The sequence below is a fragment of the Tympanuchus pallidicinctus genome, unplaced genomic scaffold, assembly GCF_026119805.1.
Source record: "Tympanuchus pallidicinctus isolate F22 unplaced genomic scaffold, pur_lepc_1.0 scaffold4, whole genome shotgun sequence".
NCBI classification, from domain to species: domain Eukaryota; kingdom Metazoa; phylum Chordata; class Aves; order Galliformes; family Phasianidae; genus Tympanuchus; species Tympanuchus pallidicinctus.
Genome location: NW_026294758.1, coordinates 15,863,670 through 15,888,870, shown reverse-complemented (window position 1 = coordinate 15,888,870; position 25,201 = coordinate 15,863,670). Strand labels below are relative to the sequence as shown.

The following is a 25,201-nucleotide window of genomic DNA, read 5'->3' as shown; positions in this document are numbered from 1 at the left end:
CCCTGTTTTGAACCTGGAGTTTGGCATTTCCATACACATTTGCAATGTGTTCATAGCACTATGTCTATATTGCAGGATGCTTCTAGACTAGACATGATTTGATTTACCTGTACTCTCCCTTTCTGGAGTTGTAGAGGATATAGTTCACACCACTTCTCCCACATCTCTTTGCCCCCTTGAAAATGTAATTCACAAACACAGCCTGGAAGGAATCTCTATCCAGATAAGCTACAAAGAATGTCTTCAAAGCAGTTAGCAAAGAGACAAGACAATAAGAAAATGCAGCTGAAGATATGCCATGGTATATCTCAGCTTCACTGCTGCCACAAGCTCCCAGGAATGTATTTCATAGCAGCCAGCATTTTGACTGCAGTAAGTGGCACAAGTTCCCATCAAAAGAAGTCACAGAATGGAGAAAAATTCACAAAAGCTTGCTTTCTTGTCAGAAGTAACCTTGCAATCAGGAGTTGCAAGGAGGTTTCTACATCTCATTCAAGTTTGCAGCCAGAAGATTTCTTCCAAAAATTGGCAGGCTTTCATTTTTAAAAAAAATGGTTGAAATGGTAACAATGCCCTTCTTTTATGCAATAAAAGAATAAAATGCAAATTTTATGCAATTAAAAAAAAAAAAAAAGACCACCTCAGAAGTGGAGAGTCTCCATGCCCTTCTCAACCTGAAGATTGGAATGGGGACAGATCAGTTATTAGAGTTTCCACACACAAATAACTCTTTAGCACAAGATTCTTGTGCAGACCTTTGAGCAAAAATCACAACCAGGATCTCCCCTCTTCTAAGTAAGTGCCCCAGTCAGTTAGCCACAGAGTCATGCTCCCTCTTGCTCCCTCGCTTTGACCTAAGGAATTCTGATTATTTTTATTTTTTTGTGTGCTGGCACAGTATCAAAAGGTGAAGTGGAAGGAGCCTCCCATCCAGACTAGCCTATAGACTGGTAGTCATATCCCAAGTTGAAATGAACCATCTTTATTCTGGCTGGGAACAGAGCATGCTGAAACATTTCACATTAGGGTGTGTAGTTTTTGTGGGACTAAATCTCCATATTAAAGCTTCATTCTTAGGAAACTGACTGCAGCTGACTATGAACAACACACAAATTCTTATCAGAACTTATGCTCTAGTGTTCTTACTCTAAGAGAATTTTGAAAAGCATAGCACTTTTGAACACAACTCTTCTTAACTTGTGACAGGTCAAAACCAGATTAATTAACCTTGGAGCAGAAATTCGTTTTAATATGCAGGAGTTAGTATGTACTTCCTAATTGATTCTGTGTATCAATAGGTAAAATATCCTGCACTAAGGGGAGCAATAAGAAGCCTTCTCACGCAGTATGTCTTGGTTACTATATATTGTTTCATATGGCTGTAACTGTATCCCAACAGATTTGAAAAGAAAATACCAAAATTGTTCATTAATAGAGACATGTGAAAGTGGAAAGAAAAAGGTAACTGGTGTTAGTTGAAATAGCAGAATCGGATTATTAACATCTTTGGTGTTCTTCTTTCTTCACAGCTAATGCTTGTTTGATAACAGTCAAGGAATGCAGAAATGTTGACAAAGTTCTTCTATAACACTAGTGCTCAGAATAGAGATAAGCTGAGAACTGGCATACTTCATCTAAGGCAAACATGGCTGAAATACCAGCTCTTAAGGCAACAGTTTGAATAAATAGGAGCTGGTATGCTAAATCCTAGTGCTGAATGCTGCTTGAGGTTTAAGGTGTGGCAATCTTCTTTACATACTCATTGGCACACACATACTGAGCCTTATTACTTCTCATTTACTAAAGCTGGCATACTTGGGTTTTTTGTTGTTGTTGTTGTGATTTAAAGAAAGAAGAACTGATTCATAAGAAGACAAGATGGGAGATGTCAAGTCTGAAACACTTATGTTTGAATTTTATGAAAAAAGAAATAAGAGTCATAATCAGATCACCATATCTTGTGAGAACATGCTGAATAAGATCACTGAAAAAGTTTCTATCTGAGAAGGGAAAGCAAGATCAGATATTTAAAAAAAACAATATATTTCTATGTTCCTCTTTGAACCAGATCCCAAAAACAACTGACACATTATGGATAGCTAAATATTTATCTGTCTCTTTACAAGCATTTTGTTTTGTTAACATAGTGAGTGTATCATGGTACAGTGCAAACTATTTCTAGGCTTACTGACATTTAATTTTTCTTTACAATATATGCATCTATCTTATCTAACCTGGATATCTCAGCTGAAGAACTCTTTCAATCTCCTCACATACAATTAACAATACATATGCAAAGAATGAGTCTGAAAAATGTGTTCTTTGACATCTGCAGGTACACAACAATCATTAAAATGTCAGACTTTTATTAAGTCAAGTTATTAAAAAGTTGCTTTTGAGGTGAAAAGCAAAGGTGAAAAATCACGTTCTAAATTAAGATGAAAATAAGACCATATGAAGTGCTTTCATAGTCTAAATGAGATGAAAAACATGAGAAGTCCTCAACGGAAGAGACAGCAGCCCAAGAGACCTAATTGGCTGCTGGGCCATTGTCTTTTATTCCAGAAGAAAGTTTCTACCAATAGGTCTCTGCTATACTTCATGAGGTTCATAGTAATCTTTTCAGGTACAACTTCTTGCCTTGCCTTGCCTTGCCTTGCCTTGCCTTGCCTCGCCTCGCCTCCCCTCCCCTCCCCTCCCCTCATCTCCCCTCCCCTCCCCTCCCCTCCCCTCATCCCCCCTACCCTCATCTCCCCTCCCCTCCCCTCCCCTCCCTTTTTTTTTTTTTTTGAATAAATTTTAGTAGAGATAGATTGATCCTCCATCTTTTTTTTTTATAACTTTGGTCATAAATATATCCAAGCTTTTAATTCCAAATAAAACTATGAAGTATGAATTCAGAAAATGTATCACCAATTTTAAACCTAATGAAAATGTATCTGAAGAAGAAAAAAAAAGTGAGAAGTATGACCAGCAGGTCAAGGGATGCGATTCTTTCCACCAACTGTGAGACCCCCACCTGGAGTACTGCATCCTGTTTGGAGGCCCCAGCACAAGAAGGACATGGAGCTGGAGCAGATCCAGAGGAGTCATGAAGATAATGAAAGGGCTGCAGCACTTCCTCTACGAGGACACGCTGAGTGAGCTGGAGCTCTTCAGTCAAGAGGAAAGAAGGCTCTGGAGGGGATCTTACAGTGGCCTTCCCCTATCTGAAGGGGGCCTACAGAAAAACTGGAAAAGGACTTTTTATAAAGGCACGTAGCAACAGGGTGAGGGAAATGGCTTTAAAATGAAAGAGGTATTAGGAAGAAATTCCTTACCATGAAGGTGGTGAAACAGTGGAATAGGTTGACCAGTGAGATTGTGAATGCCCCCTCCATGGAAGCATTCAAGGCCAGGCTGGATTGGACTCTGAGCAAGCTAGTCTAGTTAGAATTGTCCCTCTGTATAGCAGGGAGGTTGGAACTGGATGACCTTAAAAGTCCCTTCCAAGCCACACCATTCTATGGTTCTGTGATTCTATGATTAGAAAGCATAGAGTTTAGAAAAGAAACAAATAAACCTTGCAACCCAGCAGAACTGAATGTTACATTAATACAGTTACAGCTTTCCAACTCTGAAATATCTGTTAGCGGTAACTTAGAGATCTCTGTGCTGTATTGTGTTATAATGCATTGCAGGAACGGGCCTACTAGAATACAGTTCTATTAATCAACCTTTCAAAAGAGAAAGCTCACATGCTGTAGAACTTTACAGTGGAAGAATACCACTAAATATTGATTACTCCAATAAAAACTGCAACAAATTTCTGTCTGTGAAAAACAAGAGAAAATAAAGCTCAGAAATCAGATGTAAGAATTTGCTTAACTGGAATTCCCTTCATACATCTCAGAAAGATCTGCAGGCTTAGTTGCTTAGTCCTTTTAGTTGTTCCTGTATTTTGAAATAATGTTTATATATCAATGTGGTTGAGATCAAAGATTGAGATAGAGATTCTTTTAAATTATAGTCATTTGAAACAACATACTGTGATATTATTTTTGACCAGAATCATATCTGATTAATCAAAGAACTAAATGAACAAAATCTGTATGTTAGTTACTATAAGTTTGTACATAGTTCATACACAAACAAGCAGGTTAACAGATGAAGATAAAGATTTGATTTCTTCTGTATAAAAAAATCCTTGATATTTTACATCTCTTATCACGTCTAACTTTCCAGAGTTAAGAACTGAGTTTTATGACTTCTGTTAAAAACTTTTAAATTACTCAAAATTTTCCCATGAACAAATGTAATAGTCATCAGGAAAAATACTTCTAGCAGGATAAATGTACTGAAATGTAGACAATTTAGGCAGAACATGACAGATCCTTTCCTCGAGCTGTTACTACCTGTAAGTTTCAGATTTCCTACTCTGATAAGTTTTCAGTTCTCTACAAAGAATCAAGCTCCTGTCTTAGTGATACTGACTGCAGTATCTCAGTGTATACTACATGCTATCCTAATCTTCCCTAATCAGATCTTATTAGGCATTAAAATTGTTAGTAAATTGTACTTACTACATTCATCCACACAATTACAGCGGATCAATGTGACAATTAAAAGGAGAACTCTTGTTTACTATGAAATGAAGTTGTTCTGGACCCGAATGGTGTCCTGCTGTGTTGTTTCACCAGAAAGAAGGCAACTAGCTCACATTCACTGCCAAAGAAAATGCATTTGTAATGAAGTACACTAAAAGGACTTCCACAATATGAAAGAGCAAGGAGAGTACAGTGCCCAGTAACAACTTCTGGCCATGATCTGAAGAGTTAACAAGGGCTGCTGACTGGATACAGAGAACATAACAGAGCTAATGAGCTTAGCTAAATCAAAGAAATTCACTTTAGGATTGATGTGGAGAGTAATGTGTGTTGCAGGGAGGCATCAGAATGACAAAGGCTTTAATGAAAGAGCACCAGAATGTCAAATTAAAGCATCAAGTATTCTATCACAGCTAAAGGTTAGATAAAAAGAGGTCACAGATGGTAATCAGTAGAGCAAAGAGGATTTTGGTGAAAACTGCTGAAAATGGTAGGAAGAAAAGGAGCACATACTGAATTTCAATATAGCAAGGGATGGGATGCAGAAGAGGATGGAGTGGAGAGATGCAAGTTACAAGCTTGAGCATGGTATGAGCCGTTGTTAAGCAACATTGTTAAGCTGATTTTAAGAATGGAAAAAAAAAAACAACCAAAACAACACAAGGAAAATATCAATAAATACTGTGGAAGAAAACATTTTGTTTTCTCTACTTATGAAATAATTTTATTTTAACCAAAGCAAAGGGATTATTCTGGCCTCTTCATTTTTTATCACTCTAGCGCAATTCAGAGGAAAATGGTATAGGCCTCATGAATTTGGAAGGCCTACAAGATGCTAAGTTAAAGATTAAGCATGGTTTATATAATCAGTATCTTAAGAAAAGTAAGTGATGACATTTCTCCAGTGCATATTCATCTTGGAATATCTTTGAAGTACTTTGAAAAGAAAACATTGAGTTTTGTGTAATTAACAAACAGTATCCTAAACAGGTGAGAGTTCAAGAAAAAAAATGAAAAATCATGAAAGCACTGAAAAGTCATAACCAGCAGGCTCCCTGATATGTTATTAAGAAGATAGAGAATCACACAGATTCACAGAATTGTAGGGGTTGGAAGGACCTCCAGAGATCATCGAGTCCAACCCCCCTGCCAAAGCAGGTTCCCTACAGCAGATCGCACAGGTAGGCATCCAGGCACGATAAAATGTAGATATTTGATCATGCATAAATCTTTTTTTGTAGTTTCTTTTTAAATCTTTTTAAATGCTTTCAGCTTAGTCTTATAGTCTGTTTTGGCTACTTTAGTCTTGTTTATATGGTTGAGTTAATTTCAGTGTTTTTCTCTCTCATCTCCATAATCATGTATCAAACTCATATATACATACATATAAGTTTATACATGTATAGGTATACATAAAGGATCAGTCTTTAGTCTAGTACAGTTTAAATGTCATTTTGAAATATGGAGAGTTTTAAGTAACTTTTTTTTTTTTTTTTTTTTTAACACTTACAGGGAATTCCCAAAGAATGACATTAGTTCATAGTTTGAACAGCCTCAAAACATCTCGAGTATAAGATCTAATATCAGTGTACTGCACTCAGATTTTTCCAGTTCTGAAACAGATTCCAGAATTAGACTTCTCTATCTTGAGATACTTATTCCAAGGCAGTCTTGATGAAATAAGTGAACCTTGTCATAAAAGTAACTTACACTACATAGAAAAGTGAGAGAAATTGGCTTATTCTCTTTTCGGAAACATACAACTTCATATAAATTAAAACTATTCATTAATATTCAAAATTCAGAAAATACACCACAAAGGGCAATTTTTTATGCTTTGGCAAATAAACAAATAAATCAGTAATATCATTCTTACCAATCTAGCTGTGGCTATAATCAGAATAATAATTTGCAGAAAGTTACAACTCCTGAGTTTGACATAAAAAAAAATTTCTCCAATCCTAGGATACTAAAATTCCATTTGTCCAATAGAAATAAAAGAAAAATAATGACATTTGTACATTAATTCTTTCTACATACAGTGTAGAAAAAAAACATTTGCAATTACATAACACAGAAGTAGCTGATTGCCTTAATTCTCATATTGAAATTCTATCTTCTGCTTCTGATCAGTTATGAAATTCAGTACAGCCTAATAGGATGCTCTTAACACAGGAGATTGCCACCTGCTATTAAGACATATAGAACAAATAAACATCACCTTAACATCATACAATAATTTAAAGGAGCTCAATGGAAAATGAATATGCTTAATTTTTTTTCCCCTCAATTTCTTGTATCACTTGAAAACAACATAACCTACATAATATTCACCAAGGGCCTAAGAACCCATATTCACTATCCAAATAAGATTCCCAATTCATAGGGTCAGTGGGAAATATAGCACTACATGGATGGAAAAATACAAGATTACAAAACCCCCTACAGTAATACTTTAATGAAGGTTTTAAACTAACACAGACCTATTAAATAATGTCACATTTAATGAGTACTTAAATAATATCATTAATAATGCAGTAATTGGACCTCTTTACAAAAAGAAAATCTATTTAACACTGTCAACATTTCCGGCAATACAAGTTACTGAATAGTGCCTTATGCTTAGTTGTTATTATTTTTTAAACATAAATAAGCTAGAAATAATGAGCAAAAGCAACTTTTCCAGGAACTGCAGCCCAATCTTTTTGTTCCTAAAAAAAACTCATAAAAAATCTTCAACGTACCACTACTGTCTATGTGTGATTATATAAGGTGAGGATATAAAATTACTATTGTACTTGTGTTGTCTTGGAATCATCTGCAATTTGGTCAGCCTACAGGATGCAGGATTGTACTATACACAATTTCACAGAATATCTCAGTCTGAAGACAATCTAAAATTATTTTTTGTATCTATGTATTCATTTTCAGAAAAGTTTTTAACTGTATACTGTTTCACATAGTTTATCAATTAATAAAACTAAATTTTCCATTCATCACCTAAGTTTTTAAATAAGTCATAGTGTAGACACTAAACTACTATGATGCTTACATATATATGTATAAATGTCAAATCAACCAAAATTTGTGGTTTTGTTCAGAATATGGAGAGGATTTTTTTCTTAAATATAAATGCATGCTTGTATTTATTTATTTATTTTGAATAATATTCTAAATTTTAAATATTCCTATATTGACATTTCTTGAGAGATTAAATCATAACTTAATTATAAAAAAGAGGACACCTAAGAAAAACAAATGGGTCAAGTGTAGTTCCTATATCAGTAGTGTAATCTAGTAAAGAGCAATTTTACTAGAGAATTATCTTTGGATAATTTTGTGACTACTGCTTATAGAAATCAAAACTGATAGGGCTTTTGTTTTGATATTAGCATGACAAAGTTGTCACGAAAAGAAGAAACTCACAGAGGCTAAACTCAACATAGTGAAAGCAATCTCACCATAGTCAAGAGATAGTGATAGAATTCCTGTAAAGTAATTCAAGTAGTTATCAGCTTGACTGCTCTGATGCTGAGGAAGACTCCCACCACCTGAAGGGAGCATGGGAGGGCTAGATGCACTGAACAGAAATCAGCCTTTGTGTACAACCCTTCCATAGTTTGAGACCGTCACTGAAAAGCTAGAACTTTAAAAAGTCACGCAGCTGCCTCTGCATCTAAAAAAAACCAAACAAGCAAAAACATAGGGCAGAATATGTATACGAATGTATATTACAGTATAATTTTCTTAGTCCCATATTTAGAGGATGTAAATTTTTGGGAAGCAAGTCTACTTTGTATCTAATTATGGGAAAATGAATTTTGTTATCAATTCATAATTTATTAATTACAAACTACACTAACATTCTTGTTATTATTTGTAACGTAATTTATAAAAGAAAATTTCAGGTCTGGTACCTCTGAATATTTACTGGCTCAGAATCTGAACACAAAGGTGGATTATACAGACTTTAGTGGCATGTAGCAAGTATAGATTGGCTATCACATATAAACTGAAATAGAATATAAATCAAAAAGAACCAATACATGCAGAGGATGGATTTCTTCCTGTTTTCTAGTTCCTCACAAAACTGGAGTCTAGTCCCCGATTAGCTCAAGAGAATAGTGAATTCTAAAGGACCCTTCAGTTTTAGTACCCATACCATAGTGTATTGTTTTTCTACATTACATACAACAAAGAAATAAAGAAAATTGGCTGATAGAAGTTTGACAGAAGATCTGTGCAGCTTTCAAATCTACCTTCACACTATTAACAGGAATTTATCTACACTGCTTGACTTACACCAGTGTTCTGTATCAAAGTAAAGTCTGAGAGAAACAAGATATCAAATAACAGAGACCACATGAAAGTTTAGAAAATAAATGAAGCTGGGGATTTATCTTTTAAAGGACTATGTGAGGTCTGTAGTATACCAGCTTTTGTTCTTTGCTCTGCAAAAACCTCTAACAACACTTCAGTGCTTCAGCTGGAAATGGTGATGGTGCATCTCAAGAATCTACATACCTGCAGAGATGATACATCTACTTACTGTTCTGGGCAGGTTATAAGAGTATAAGGGAAAGTTTGATTTGGTTATTCGACTTGAAATAACTGAATACAGCTGAGGAAACCATCTGATAAATAATTACAGACAAAATATTTCAGAACAGGGCACTGTCTCTCAGCTTATTCTCTCAGCTATGAGAATACAATATACTATATGAATATTATATATTCAAATTCATATATATTATATGAATATAATATACTATCAGTCCAGTAAATTATTCAACACTATTTGGCTGAAATTTAGCAAATAAGAGCTTAGATTTTGGATTGAACTTGGAATTGAAAATTGAATTTTTTGAGTATGAACACAATAAACACATCTGGAATTGCACTACATGAAGCAAATAAATCATATTATTATTAGATTTAAAATATTAATTGTTCAAGGAGGCCACAGTAACTCCAAAAATAAAAGAAAACTGAACAACAAGAAAAAGCAGAGGTTAAATACAGAGTTCAGTCTGAGAAATCTTGTGTTATCTGATGGAGTAACAGCTGATTTATTATGGAGGGTAATGAATGATAAGCAGAAGACAATTACAGTCTTGCACTGATCAAAGAGTAGGACTGAGGTCAAATATGAACTGTAAGGAAAAGAGTTATCTCTAGATTTATACCTGATATTTAGGGATGTCTTAGTAGGACTGGGAAAAAAGGGGAACTTACACTTCAAGATGACTAATGAACAGTGCTGTCTGTCGCACGGAAGGGAGGGAGAACATCAGAGGGTTGGAACACCTAGCCTACAGGGGGAACAGGCTGAGATAGCTGAGGTCCTTCAAACTGAAGAAGAGAATGCTCCAGATCTTGTAATGGCCTTGACCTACTTGAAGGGGACTTACTGGAAAGCTGGGAAGGGAAGGGACTTTTTGTATGAGCATGTAGCAACAGAACAAGGGGAAATAGATTAAAACTAGAAGAGGGTAGGTTTAGACTAGATACTAGGAAGAAATTCTTTACTGTGAGGGTGGTGAGACACTGGAACGGGTTGTCCAGTGAGGCTGTGAATGCCCCCTCCCTGGAAGCACTCAAGGCCAGTCTGGTTGGGCCTTTGAGTGGGAAGTGTCCACAAGGGAGGTTGGAACTGCATGATCTTAAATGTCCCTTCCAGCTCAAACTATTCTATGACGATTCTGTGATTCTCTGAAAGTGAATGGTTCAGCAGGAAGAAACCTTAAAAGATCACTGAGTCCAAATATCTGACAACTTCAGAGCTAGCCAAAAATTAAAGCATGTTATTGGGGCCATTATCTAAATGCCTCTTGATCACTGGGCAACCCAATTCTTCTCAGCCTCTACTCATAGGGCGTGCTTTCCTGCTCCATTATCAGCATTGCTTTCAAGCATCTACTTGATGCATTCAGTATCTATATATACATATACATAGTGCATAACCTGTCATGGAATTCTCCAAAATCACTGTTGCTCTCTCTACATACCTACATCCCTTTTTGGGCACTAACTGTCACAGACAGATTGCACAGCACCACATACTCTAACGAAGCCATCAGGTGAGCAGACTGTATAGAGCTATAGACTAATGGTAATGTAATGGTAATGTACTACTGAAAAATAAAACTCCCAATAATTTATATTTGCTCTTATGCAAATGCTTCTAGTTCTACATATGGATGAGTTTCACATATTCAGCAGAATGTTAGAAACTCTGGCAACTGTGAACCATTATCTTCAGAAAAGATTTTTTTATATATATTGCATTATTTTAGAAAGCATTATTTCTTGACTTCTAAATTAGAGTAAGCTTAATAAAAGTTTTATTAGAGGTCTGATGCAAAATTTTCCAGGCCAAAAAGGCAGAGTTTCTGGAGTTTTCTGGGAAATCCCAAATGAACTTCCATTCCAGAACAGAGCAAGAGTAGCTCACCAACTTCAGGTTCTGTCCATTGCTATCCTTGGATTATAAAGAAGCTATTCTCATTTGTGCTTGTGATAAAAAGAACAATTTTCCCTTCACACTTCTAAACAAAAGATCAACTCAGTCTTAACTTTGCTTCCTATGTCAGGAATGATCTATTTGTATGATTAAGATCAAGTTCACCTTTGATTTTATCATTTTAGTAGTACTGAGCATACAAGCGCAGAACAAAGAAATCTTACAATCTTAATGCTGGAATAGTCAAAGCTTAGTTATTTTAAAATTCTATTAAATAAACATAACCAAGGATACATTACAGAGGAAAAGTTTCACATATGTAGAGAAAGATAAATGTGATCTTTCCATCACTGATTCATAGGATTTCATATCAGTAAAGGTGGCTGAAGAGCTAATAATGTTACTCATTGTGCATACAGACGGCACCATTTCATCTACTTTCTTTATTAGCTTCTACTCCTCTACATTTCCAGTGACACCACACTTACGCAAGGCTTCAAAAACCAGTTTGACATTAACAAAGAATATTTTAACAACAGACAGAATTTGCCATCAAGTTCAATAATGAAAGCTTTTTGCTGTTCTAAGACAAACTTGAGAAGCTTGGACATCCACACTGATGATTAATCTGAAGTGATTAGTAGCTATAATTGGTTTCAGCTAGAAATAACTAATGAGCTTCATAGTATTAATGGCATATATTATTCTATATAGAATAGAAGGCAAGTTGCATGCTTATCTGAAATATAAAGGTTAATAAAGATTCATACATGAACATCGCTTTTATGTTTCCCAGGTCAAGAGTAGGACCAAGTGTATCATAATGAATTAATAACTTGGCAATTGTTAAAAGGGTTTAAGAAAAAATTAAAAACCACCCATCTACCCAAAGCCCTGCTCCAAGGTACGAGACTGAAACACTGCACCAACTACAGAGCACGATTAAATGTGAAGATTGATTTTGTTACAGAGCTCAGTCTTTTATCTCATGTGGAGATCTTTTGAAAATGTTGATATAATTGTCTCTAATTGAAGTACACTAGTGTATTTAGATAATAGATATACTCAAGCACAACTTGAAATATTTTAAAAACACTTCAGAAGGAACAAATAGCAACAACTACTTTGCACCTGTAAAAAAGGTAATAGGAAATTATTTGTATATGCAAGATTTAGAAGATTGATGCATCTTTACAGAACACATCTGCATTGCATGATTTCTTTATTTCCAGTTCCCAATTTTTTTCTTGTTGTGGAAACACTTTTTTAAAAGGTCAGTCATCATCTTCCAGAGCTTCAATTTAAAAAAAAAAAAAAAAAAGTGTTTAGTTTCAAAACAGAAATAATTCCATAAATTATATCCAAATTTGAATTTTTATGAATTTGAATTCAGACATGTAGAGGGGAACTGCTTTGAAGGATCCCACTGACCACATGTGACACTGTGAACAACTCATTTGTCACCTGTTTCTATAGTGGTGAAAGAGTATATCATCAATAACTATGTTTCTAAAGACTTTTCCATGACTGAACATGATTTTTTCTTTCCTGCACATGAACATACACTTTGTACACTCTTTGTTTTTCCGTCCAACTAATATATAACACTTACTGCTTTTTTCTGTGATCATTTACATTTATATTTGTGTATTTCACAATCTTTCTCATGAGTTTATTCAGATCTACAATTTGTACTAGTTTCAAAATTCAGTACAATTATCACAGTTAACTGTGATCATTGGTAAGCTCAGTACAATTATCACAGTTAACTGTGATCATTGGTAAGCTGGTTTTTATGAAAATCTTACTGAATTATTTTTTATATACAGTCCAGACCCTGACACAATTCTGCCTGTACTTGCCAGATGTATCTCTGGTGTCATTTACACCAATAATTAACCACCTTTAGTCTTTAAAAGTATTTTTTATCTAGTGTGTATGGAACATCAGCTAACTGGAAGATGTAAAGAAGAAAGTTACAAGGAAACTGCCAAAAATTGAATCAAAAAGACCATTTAAAAAAATATAAGTATATCCCAGCAGATGGAAATGTGAAAACCAATGAAGTGATCGTGGTGGTGTAAAAAGAGAAGCTGGCTAGCTTCTGTATATAGGTTAATATGACTGTAATTTGCTGCAAAGCAACACAACTGAGATACTGTTGCTCAAGAAAGCTGATGGATTTCTTCCTTCCTACGTTAAATTCTGCAGGTCTGATTAATGTTGTGCAGGTGTTCCTAAGGTCAGAATTTATGTGTAACAGCAAATGCGGAGAATCTTGTCTCCAAAAAGACAGGTCTGAAGAAAGCTTGTTAGCAGGCAAATGAGTAATGTGAGATTTGCTAATTAGAGGGAATAATAGCTATCTACATTTTTGTTATAGAAGAATGGCACACAAGTGGAATGAACAAAGGGAGATAAGAAAGGACACAGAAAATTTAAACGAGTTAAATAATTATGCTGAAAAGCATGAATTAGAGAGAGGGAGCAGAATAATTTTTCTCCTGGTAAAACACAGAGAAAAGGGATGAATGGGCAACTTGGAAATGCTGCTGTCTATTTCACTCTGCGTGTGGTCCCCAATAGTTTGTGATGTTGGTAAAAAGCAGGAGTGTAAAGAAAAAGAAAGAGCTGAAAGGCATTAACTGATAGAAATCTCATAACCTTACACTTTAAAGTGAAAACTAGAACATTTGACTGTTTGTAATGAGGACAGGTGTGAGATAATGTAGCAGAATTCTAACATATGTTACAGTATTGCTCATATATATGAGTTTTGGCAAACCCCAGGAGATAACTTCTAAGCAGATACTAACAGCCTGTGCATTAACACTATTTTATTAATGTAGTTCTAACGTCAGAGAAGGGAACAAGGACAGTAAAGTAACATTATCTCTAAAAGTAACAGAAGTAGAAGCAGATGAGTACTACCATAACAACCAGTTATCAGTGAGAGACCAAAATCATGTGTTAGTCGATGAAAAAAAAAAAAAAAAGAACATAAAATTTAAATTATATGTGTATCTCAGATTTTAATTTTTAGAGATTCCATCACTTGTCCATGATTTCATGGACATGAGCACTTTTCCTTCCATCCTTCCTTTCAAGATGAGATAAAGCTAATTCAGGTGCTTTTAAATTTCAACACTCTTTAGAGTGTTAAAGTGATATCTCAAATCTTTTGTTATAGCACTGCACTGACCCTTACTTTCGCCTGGTCCTTGGCTTTAAATATCAGCAGATGGCTTCATGCTAATACCAAGCGTCTCAGTGTCACAGCAATTTCACAACGGTCTTCTCCCACTTTGCACTCTCCGTAACAAGGACCTCTAAAGGCGAAATTGCTCCCTCTACTGGAAGAAAGGAAATATGCAGTGATGATGTTTCCGTAAGAATCGGTTCCCTTACTGTCCACGCGCCTAAGAGCGACTTGCTGTTTTTCTTAACAGTCCTTCCTTAGGATTATATTTTGTATTGCGCCTATCCTCTGTGTTCCAGTGCCTGTATAAGAATTTCTTGACCCTAGTTCTAAATCCAGTTCTAGACCCTAGGTTCTAAAAGATGCAATACACCTTATCTGTCATCTAAAGACAGCATGTATTTAAATCTAAAATGTGTACGCATATATACTTATGTATATATATGTAACAGCTTCAGTCTCTGCCATCTTGAGATAAATGATCGTTTCTTCTAGTACAGACTTCTGATTAGCTTTGACAATCTGATTCTACTTGGGTACTGAGAACTCACAACTAGAAACATAATGTAATAGAGATAGGTCTTCAGAGCCTTCCTGATCATAAAATGACATGGCTGTATTATAAAAGTATTCAATTTAGATTAATCTACTATGAAATTGTACTTATACAAGCTAATAACCATGTCTCTACTTATTGCTAAGGTGAAACTGCTTTTTAAAGAAGCTGAACAAATTTAAAATTGCGCTGACTTCGTGGGAATGACTGAAATCAGCTAAACAATAATCAATTCAGAATTAAACCAATTATTGGGAGGAAAATTTTAGTTGTTAGTTCTCACTGCAGAGGCAACAAAGAATATAAATTTATTCTTCAGTGTTATCGCGGCCTTATCATGAAGCTGAATTTCTAGAGTGGACAGCAACTCCAGTCCACTGGGTTTAGTTCTGTTTACTCTGACCTCTTACTAACTTTGTGGGCTGTTCATCTTCCTGAAGTGCTAACAACACTATGTTCTGCATTGTTTACTCTTGTCAGGATACAAGGAAATCAGATCAGAAATCTCAGACCTCAAAACCAACTAGGTTTTATAAAGCAGATAAGTTCATCCAAGGCAGCAGGGTCTAATTGTACAGTAATGATACTTGCTAGGTCCATATAAATTTCATATGGACATACAGTTTAGTGAAGTTCTGGACCAGGCTTGTTTAGAAACAGCATTTTAAGTAGTGTTTTCATTTGCCTGACTCTAAAAAGCACACTAACTTTAAGGGAGATCTGAATTGCTGCAAAGACTTCTCTACTGCCAAGAGAGAGGCAGTACTTGCCTATTTGACCACTGACTGGCATAAGTTGCTTCTGTGGCAGGTGGTACATGGTATCTCTCCACCCACTGCATCCTGGAATATTCTTTTCAAACTCTCCCTGTCTTGATACATATAACAATTTTCTTTTGGGTTTTGATTATAGGGAAATAGAGATTTCCCCTAGGTTTTTAGGGAATGGTTAAGATCAACAATATTTCTGTTAACAAAGAAGTTCCATTTTCATCAAATGACAGATGTGGGCTCTATATGGCAGAATTTGCTACTTGATGTTTGAATCCTGAATTCTCAAGGAGTGTTTACCTTTCTGCTTTTGACTGCTTTTACAAACCATCCTGTTAGCTGCCCTTTTCCTATTCAAGTCCAAATTTTTTTCATGAGTTGTAGCCTTCAAGCACATTACTTCCATGTGAACCCTTGCTTCAGTGATCCTATTCCTGTAAAACCTCTTGGATATTTTATCACTTCATTCCAATGTATCTATTTCTAGCAGAATTGCGTTTTCCAATTTTGTCTACATCTGATTAAGTGATAAAACACTTCTACCAAGTATTAGTTCTCAAGGCCGCAGTTTATCATTTTCAAATAAATGTTTAGCAATTTCTTAAACTAGGATTGTTTGCACAGTTTGATCTTAATAACACATATCTGACATGCTTGTTTGCACATCAGCTCAGGTTGCGTAAAACAGCTTTCAGGCAGCTAAACATAGTAAGTCTTCTTCATCTTGCATTTCTGTTGAATACAATGGAAGAAAGAATCTGACTTGTCAGCTTGATAAGTGCTAGACATGATGAATGATGTTGCACTAGCTTGAAGACTGGCAAAATTAGCAAATATATGCTGTTGTTCGGCAAAAATAAAAAGGATTACAAGTTTCCCTATATGACATTTCCTCTATTTAGACTTGAACTCTGCATTACTGGCCAGAATAACAAGCCATTTGTACACAATTACTACTGTCAGCAAATTGTTCACGCTCAAATATTCCAAAGAAATAGCTACACCACAGATATAGAGAGCAGCTCGCACACAAAAATCAAAACTTACCATACATGTGTGCCACTCATAACATTCAGTGTCTTCCACAGACACAGAGCATACGCTGTATAAATGGCCTAGATTTATACATATGAAAATTTGCTGAGTATGTGATGCATCAAGCCAAATAAGCACATACAATCTATAAAGTGCTTATTCCAAGACAAAAGCATAGCAGTTCCTATTATGATTCTAATCCAGGTTTACAGTTTGTCAAAAATGAGAACTTCACTGATGAGTAAAAGCCTATTGATGCTGTGAATTGTGTTCATGCTATACTTTTTCAAGTACAGAAATCTTCACCTAAATTTACTCCAAAACTGAAAATCTCAGCTCTCTCATTTTAATTCCTTGAGATTTTTCAGAATTGTTGCATGAATTTTGATGACAAATAGGATGGCTAAACAAACTAACAAATAACTGAGGATTTAAGACATAACATATTTTGGTAATGTCATGTTTCTCTGAGTAAATACCATAATGGAGAAAGAAAAAGTTTTAGAAAGGCTTTAGAAGGTCTTTTATATCTTTTTGGTGAGATCCCTCAAAACTGGGTATACTGAACATTCAAATGTCTGTTGTTGGAGGCTTTAGAAACGCTCAGTTAGCACTGGAAGCTTTAGGTCCATGGAGAAGACTGAAAGGGAGGTTGGATTTTGTGAACCACTACTCTCCTTCATTGAGAGAGTAAACACAGAGCAGGCGTAGCCTTGAAAGGACGAGTTACTGAGTAATGTGCTGAAAAGGTTTGACTGCCATCTACAGATAATACTAATTAGTGCATTGGTAGCAACTGAAAAACAGATCATACAGCACAAATGTTTAAGGGAAGTTAATTATATACATATATATGGAATGTGACTAACTTGAAAAGCTGCTTCTATTTTTTTCTGGCAAAAAAAATTAACTTTATAAAGTTACCTTCTTTCTGCAGATTGGTTTGAGATGCACTAGCTGTAAATTCAGCGTTTACCTACCTGAATATAACTAGACAAAGATGCAAAGCAGTACACTTTTCCTTTTATTTGTTAGCATTAATTAAGTATTCATTTTCATGTTAAAAGTTCTTAATTGAAAATGTATTAAATAACATGACATCAGAAGTATTAGTGAAAACATAAAAATTTAACTGCATAGTTAAATTAGTAATCATACCTATACTTTCTAAATACTTGTAAGAGGACATAGCTGTACTTATCACAACAAAGACAACTGTAAACGAATTTTCTTTCAGCTGTTCAGAATAGCTAACAGTACTCCAGTCCACTCCTGTCAAGAACAACCTCCTTTATTACCTCTGTCCTAAAATAGTTTTCTTTTTCAAAAAGCTGCTGTCAAACTGCCAGATAGGAGAGGGATGGGGAGGGAAGAGGAAGGGAGGAGAAGGTACTCACACATGCCCATGGAACTGACAGGAAGGAAAGATTTGCTTAATTTACACTTAGAGACCTCAGACTTTCTTACCTGAGTACCCAAACAAGCAACCATCATATGAGTGAGAAGTTTAGCTGCAAACATTGCACATCTGGTGCAGAAAAGGTGAGAGATAATAGCCAAAGTGAAACCTACACAGGAACAAGAAAAATGGAAATTTAAGGCTTCGACTAATAAACTGTGCTACAGAAAGACAACGTTGGCACTCTTGAAGGTGCAGATCATGATAAAAAAAAATAAAAAATAAAAGAACAAAAACTTAAGAGAACATTAATTTTGTGTCACACTTTCATCACACATGAATTTACCTTTAATATATATTTTTCAGAGAACTGGGAGCTACAATAATTACATAATGTAAAGCAATCATTTTTGCAAAGTGTTTTTTTTTAATTTCTGCACATGGAGGATTGCTATAATAATTAAGTATAAAGCAAAGAACTCATAAATCTCTCATGGAGGAGACCCAGAACACCATTTAAGGACCTGAGGGATACACCAAGAATCTCTTTAGCATATTTTTTTGCTGATCGCATAACTTATATTTTCTGCTTGCACAGTGCCCAGAAACAAGTGAAGAAGGAAGTACTTTACTCAGGACTGACTACAGCACACAAATGAAATGCAGTGTGAAAGGTGCAATGTCAATAATCTTTAAAATTTAGATCTCTTTCTTCTCTGAGCATTTTTTAAATGCTACTATAGCTGTCAGTAAAAATAATCACGATCCTGGTTAGTTTAAACTCTTGTTCTTCTCCCAAGATGTCAGACTGCAGTTGGGATGCAGAATGCAAGGAAACTCTATACATGACAGGGAGTCTATCACCCTCAGTTTGTCACTTCTGAGTGTAAACTATAAACTTAAATTGTCAAAGAATTTTCAGGTGAAGTACAATAGTAATTGAAAGACTTGACAAAAAAGGATGACTTTACTGCTGCGACAGACAGAGAAGGGTTTAGGGTTTTAGGTTTTTGCCCTAAATAACTGTCATCTTCCACTTTCGCATGGTTCAATAAATAACATATGGAAAACAACATACTTCTCTCCTGCTCTGCATTTTTCTTCAGTGTGAAAATTTCTAAATGTACACATACCAGCCCTGATAGCAACTTATATAGAATGAAGTTAGTTAATACTCCTCCAGTTAAAAAGACTGTCATGAGTTACTAAAATTGTTAAAAATCAATTAATCTTTCTGGTCATTAGAGGCTGATAATTAGAAAATTGTATCTACTGACCTGAAATGCAGATGAATCCAGAAGAGAAAAAGGCCTCATTGTATGAAGACAAGTCGTCTGTTTGGGCATACACCGCATAAATGGACATATGAGAACAAGCGCACTCCACGTAGTTTGATGTGTCATCAATCACTCTGCAGAACCCACTATCAGATAACCAACTGCAGAACAAAGATTTACAAAGTTGTAATTGGATTTGTGTAATTTACATGGTAAGCAACCTTGAAAACTTTTACTGTATCTCTGAAAAACAAAGTTTTCTAAACTATTACAAGTATGTAAATACTTCATTGTGATTTCTTTCCTAATAAAGCATTTACATGAAATTAAAATATTGTTTATAACCTTGTTTTCATTTTCGTTATTAAAAAGAAATTCTGAATAGATGATAACGAATGTCTTTTTTCCATTAAAGAATTTCTGCAGTCATATTTTTAAAGGTTCTGCAACAAATATGGGGCTGATTGTTCAAACTGTTTGTCACTTGCACTATACCTTATTCCACTCTGAAGAATAATTCATTTTATACTGATACTTGTTGTTTTGAAATTACCATCATGTTCTGTTTGTCCTTCAGTACTGCTGAATTGACTTGGGAAGAGGATAATGCAGGTGATATATCTAATAATTTCTAATGGAAAGTATATCTTGTCTATGATAGCAACTAGACAAATTGGGAGATTATAGGTACATCCTGCTGCCCCTCCCTTCTGCAAAGAAATAGTTTATATCAGCTTCAGACTGATCAAGCCATTTTAATGATATCAGAGTCAAAACAATTAGATCTCACAGAGTACAGAACAAAATTCTCTTTGAATTCACCAATTTATTTTGTGTGAATAGGAAAGACACAGACTGAACATTGGAGCACCGGAGAACCACAAGCAAAATTGTTCCACTGTTTACAATAATATGAATAGTATGGTAAGAACAGAAAATGATGAGAGGTCTGTCATCTCTTCTGAAAAACATTAAGTTAGTAGCACTGATATTCAGAACAAGCAGCTGGTGTCTTTTCTGTAAAAAAAAATAATCATAGCCTTATATGCATTGTAGCTGGTAACAGAGAGTGGTATTAGGGGAGCTAAAACATGATCATTCTGATCTTACTCTTCCACAGGCATCCTTTTTGAGCCACTATGGAAGACAGATTACTGGTCTAAATAAATCCTACGTCTGCCCTTAAAAAGTTTTTTTTTTATTTCACTTATACATTTACTTCTCTTATAGACACAGAGAAAAGACTCTATGACAGCAAAATTAGTAATATCCTGAGTGTATCAGTGACTTGAAGCAACCCTGGACAAGCATGTTTAATAGTTTACTTCTGTAAGAATGGATTTTAAGTGCTGTCTGAAAACAACTGTAAAGAGGTAAAAAATGTTAAGAATGACAAAGTAATGCAATTCTGGAATTTATGGCCTGTCAGCTCTGCCTCATTTTTACATATGGTATTTTGGTGAAATAAGTTAAAAGTAGAAGTCTTAGAAATGCCTCAGCTACAATAATTACCTAGTTTATTGTACAAAATTTTTTGTACAGTATTATAATGTCTAGAAAAGTAAAAAAATAAAAAATACATAAAAGGAAATGGGAAGAATTTTATACTTACAGGTGACCTAACCACAGTTATCACATTTTAGACAAATACACGGGTTCACTGGAACATTAAACAGATGAATAAAATAACCTTTCTGAAGCCTGATTCCAAAGGAGACACAGAGACTTCTGTGGAACAATCCGACTTCCTGTGGCATAAATCCGATAAATTACTTCATTGCTGTCTTTCAAAGGGTGTGAGCTCTGACTCTTTAAACTCATAGAAAAAACCTGAAATTAAATACGGATTTTACTGAAATTCCTGTCAGTGCTCATTTTATTCAGAAACACATATGCACACACACACACACACTATTTTAAGTGAACCTTGTTTGTTTTGAGCAGTACTTTAACTGATTTATTGTAAAAATAAATTGTATTATTTCAAACCTTGTTCTTTAGGGCAAGTTCTTTATCTCCAGTGAGAAACCACTGCTGACTGCTGTATTCTGTGAACTGTATAGATTCACAATTCTCTTCTTGGGGAGGAGATAATACAATAGAGACCTTTAATAAATGCTCAGGCACTTGAATAGAATCACCGTCTCTTCCATCAAATCTGTGTCCATTGATTTGCTGAGGATACCAGTTGTGAGCCATTATTGCAATGTATGGACAGCTATCAAGGATATTTTTGCCTCTGTTAAAATGGAAAAGCAACAGATAAGTGGAACTGAGCTTCAGCTGCTTTTCACAGAGTGATTCTAAAGTGTATCTGTAATTAATACATTATTCCTCCGTAATTTAAGGTTTTAAGACGTTTGATAGACCTTCAGCTGCTGAAAAAAAAAAAGAAAGGCTGAAGTATTATAGACAAAGTATCTATGCATGTAGTAATTACATATTCCAAATCCTCTGTTTCCCCTCAGGGCTTTGTTTATCATGATGTACAAACAAAATTACTCTCTGGTAAATAAAGTTATTCTTATTATAACTTGATGTGGAACTGAGTCTACAAAAGGAAGAGACATCGAAACTGATGACCTTCTAGTAGATAATGCAAATAAACTCAGAAAAAAGAATTGTAACTTGCAAGTTCTGTTCTGAGTAACATCTGTATGTACATCATTTACTGCCTTTCGTGCTGAGATAGACCTCAGACCCCATACAGAAAGAAATAGGAAAAAAAATTACATTTCCAAAATAAGTTGAGATAGGAATCTAAATGATGCTGATATTCACAAACGTGGATTAGGGAAACCTTTATTCTAAAATTCAGACAGATAATCATTAATAGATTCTCAGTGGGAGAAACACACTGTTTAAAAGCACCTGTTTCATAAATGATGATTATCTACTTCCAAAGCCAACTAATGCCCCTACACATTAGTCTGACCACAAGATACTATGCACTTGTAGATCAAGATAGCAATTTAACGTAATTTAAAATAATGTTCAAGTGAACAAAACCAAAGACAAAAATCACAGAATCCCAGAATTAAGGTGCCAGTAAAACTTGTGGCTTCCTTACTCTCACTCACCCAAGCCTTAGAAGTAGCTCCCCACAATGTAATTACAAATTATTTTCCCAAAAATATTAATGGTCCTTTTTCCTGAGAGTTTTTGAACTAAAGTTAATGAACAGGTCTGAGACTTTCTAACTTATCCTCACAGCTATCCTGTATCAGTGCACAGGTTATTTATGACACCATGTCGTAGTGCCTATGCTGCATTTTGTACAACTGTTGCAGAGCACAACACAGTGTCGTTAATGCATCATGACAGACAACACCCATATCTAAAAATTCCACTTAAATGTTCTCATGTCTATGTCAGCATTTTTTGTCATATATTTCAAGTAAAAACTATGAATTCACATTCACTAACCTCTCCCCCGGTGATCCACACATTATCTCAGTCAGCAAAGAAAAAGCAAACTTCTCAGTCACGTCAGCAAGCAGGCTATATCCTCGTGTGTCCTTGCGTTTTGGACTAGCGAGAGCACAGAGTATCTCATAGAAAAGACTTCTACTTTTACCAGTGAGTAAATGTTTGTCACCTATATCTGTAACCTATTGTGAAGAAAAAAAATATTGAACAGCATTCTATGCGCAGAAGTCTGCTTAAAACATTTCCTCACACTGAACTCTTTTATCATTTACTACATTTTAGTTTCTCTACCAGCATTATTTCTGAAAGTTCAGGAAACTTTTTTCAACTTCTAATTGCTGCTACCAAGATAGGAGGAGCACTCTACTGACAAAATTACATAAAGATATGTTTACTAAATGGAGTTAATAAAGAACCCATGTGGTATTCATTCTTTCAAAAAACAAAACTGTTATCCTTTGGAGAATTTTTGACATGAAGAGTGTTATAACGTCCAATAATGTCTACATGCTTGTTTTCCAGTTTGTGTGCATTATTCCAGAGGTGCAGAAGAGCCAGAATGCCACAAAAGTAGACTAATAGAATCAGACTTCTTACAGAATTTAATGCAATGCTAAAGTGCCCAACTATAGCACCAACTCGATTTCCAAAGCTACTGCAAGAATAAAGGCAAGCTATATGCCTAGTTAAGAATACAGTGGACTCCAGTTGGCCATGGTATGATCTGTCCTTGTGCTGACATCAGAAGCTATGAAAAACTTACTGTATTGTGCCAGGGCTAGAACCAACAAAGATGCCTTCAAGAAACAGTAAGTTCTCTAAAAGTATAGCACTGAATAAAATTCTGTACAGCAGGAAATCGTGAGCTATGTGTAAATATGCAAAATTAATATTGCTTGCTTTTCTCAATCTAATTGTTCTATGATTTCCTGTCATCATCCTCATTAGCAACAAATTTCTTCCTTGACTGTGGTACCTGTGATTTCTATTTTTGCTTCCACAATCTGGGAAGTAAATTCTGGGTCCCTGTTGTGAATTATAACTTTGATCTTATTATAGATCATACTTATTGAAGTCATTAGTTTTTCAAGAAACACCAGGAAACATTTACCTTATCTATTACGTGCATCACAGCAGTGAGCTGTTCTTCAGTAGTTTCTGCGGCCACCTTGACATTCAGATTCTGAAGGACTCTTTGTAAAATTGCGTCATCAAGAGGCTGATGCAGTTGATCAATCAGCATCCAGAATGGCAAGGACCCCATATCTGAGACAATGGTGACATTAGCAACACCATAGACATCATCTACTCTGGCACCTCCTGTGGGATTAGAAAGCACAACCTGGAAGCGTTTAGGAAACGGGTTTAATGACGCTGTCTTTGGAGTAAGGGTCACATCAAGAAACTTATTTCTTTGCCCAGGTTCAAAAGTCAGCAGACCTTCTGCTCTGGCAAAATCTTGTCCCGCAATAGCTGGAGATATGAAAGTCCGACCAACAGTTTCAGGCTTTTGCAGTTCCTTAAAACAAACCAAAAGAGTTTCAGGTGACATGATGACAGATAAGATTGTTCAAAAAAAGCTGCTGTTGAACAAACATATGTTAAGTGGGTAAGCTTCAGTTGCATAAAACAAAATCTCCTTTCAAAATGTACTTCCTAAGAGTGATTATAACTATTACATTATATGAAATATGTACCAGAAACAGAAATCTATCACTTTTGATCACTGGGAACCTAGAAGAAAGAATTACATAATGTCCGAATCAGTAAAGAGGTTCTCTCTCTTTTTCCAGAAAAAAAAATAATCACAAAGCTTTTCTGGATAAACAGAAATCAATAAGGTGAATTCCAGAAGGATCCATGTAAGTTTATATAAGTAGGATGAAGCGCCATCAATTCAGTAAGTAAAAACTCTGTAAGTAAAAACTATACAAATGCAAAGTAAATGTTCCAGAAATATGTGGCAAAAATAATATGAACTGGTAAAAATTTGAATTTCAGTATACCTACTTTCAAGAAGAAGAATCATCAATTTAAGACTAAAAGTAAAAAAAAAAGTTTACTAAAGTAAAAAAACACAAATTTTTAGAATAAATATAGAATACATATAGAATATATATTTTATTATTTAATATTTATAGAATAAATGCACAAGGCAGACAGATTAACTTATCAGGGAATGCTATGCAGCATCATTTCCCCATGAAGTACCATTATTTTTTACTTTATGTGAGTTTTGTAGGAACTGTTTCATTCTTCACATTCTTGTTGTCTGTTACCATAACTGTGAATTTATATCTGGTAATATAATAAACCTTCCTTATGTGGAAGCTAACATTCTGAACTACTGTTCAAATGTATGACTTTTCAATAGTTTTTAGTCATTTTAAGTACAGAATACAACTCGAATCAAGTGTTCTTGAAAAGCTCTCTTACTATATAGAGCAAAGATTTTTATTTGTGAAGTATTAGAACCCTTTTGAAAAC

At 35.0% G+C, this 25,201-nt stretch overlaps 1 protein-coding gene across 1 annotated transcript in view; it reads right to left on the bottom strand.

The window, feature by feature from the left end:
* ADGRV1 (adhesion G protein-coupled receptor V1) overlaps positions 1-25,201 on the bottom strand; it is a 264,974-nt gene that overhangs the window by 114,081 nt on the left and 125,692 nt on the right. The window contains exons 81-86 of the mRNA XM_052701347.1: positions 23,826-24,233; positions 22,712-22,896; positions 21,275-21,524; positions 20,976-21,115; positions 19,286-19,446; positions 18,077-18,177 (exon numbers count right to left, since the gene is read on the bottom strand). Of these exons, the coding sequence (XP_052557307.1) occupies positions 18,077-18,177; positions 19,286-19,446; positions 20,976-21,115; positions 21,275-21,524; positions 22,712-22,896; positions 23,826-24,233 (1,245 nt within the window). The remainder of the gene's footprint in view (positions 1-18,076; positions 18,178-19,285; positions 19,447-20,975; positions 21,116-21,274; positions 21,525-22,711; positions 22,897-23,825; positions 24,234-25,201) is intronic.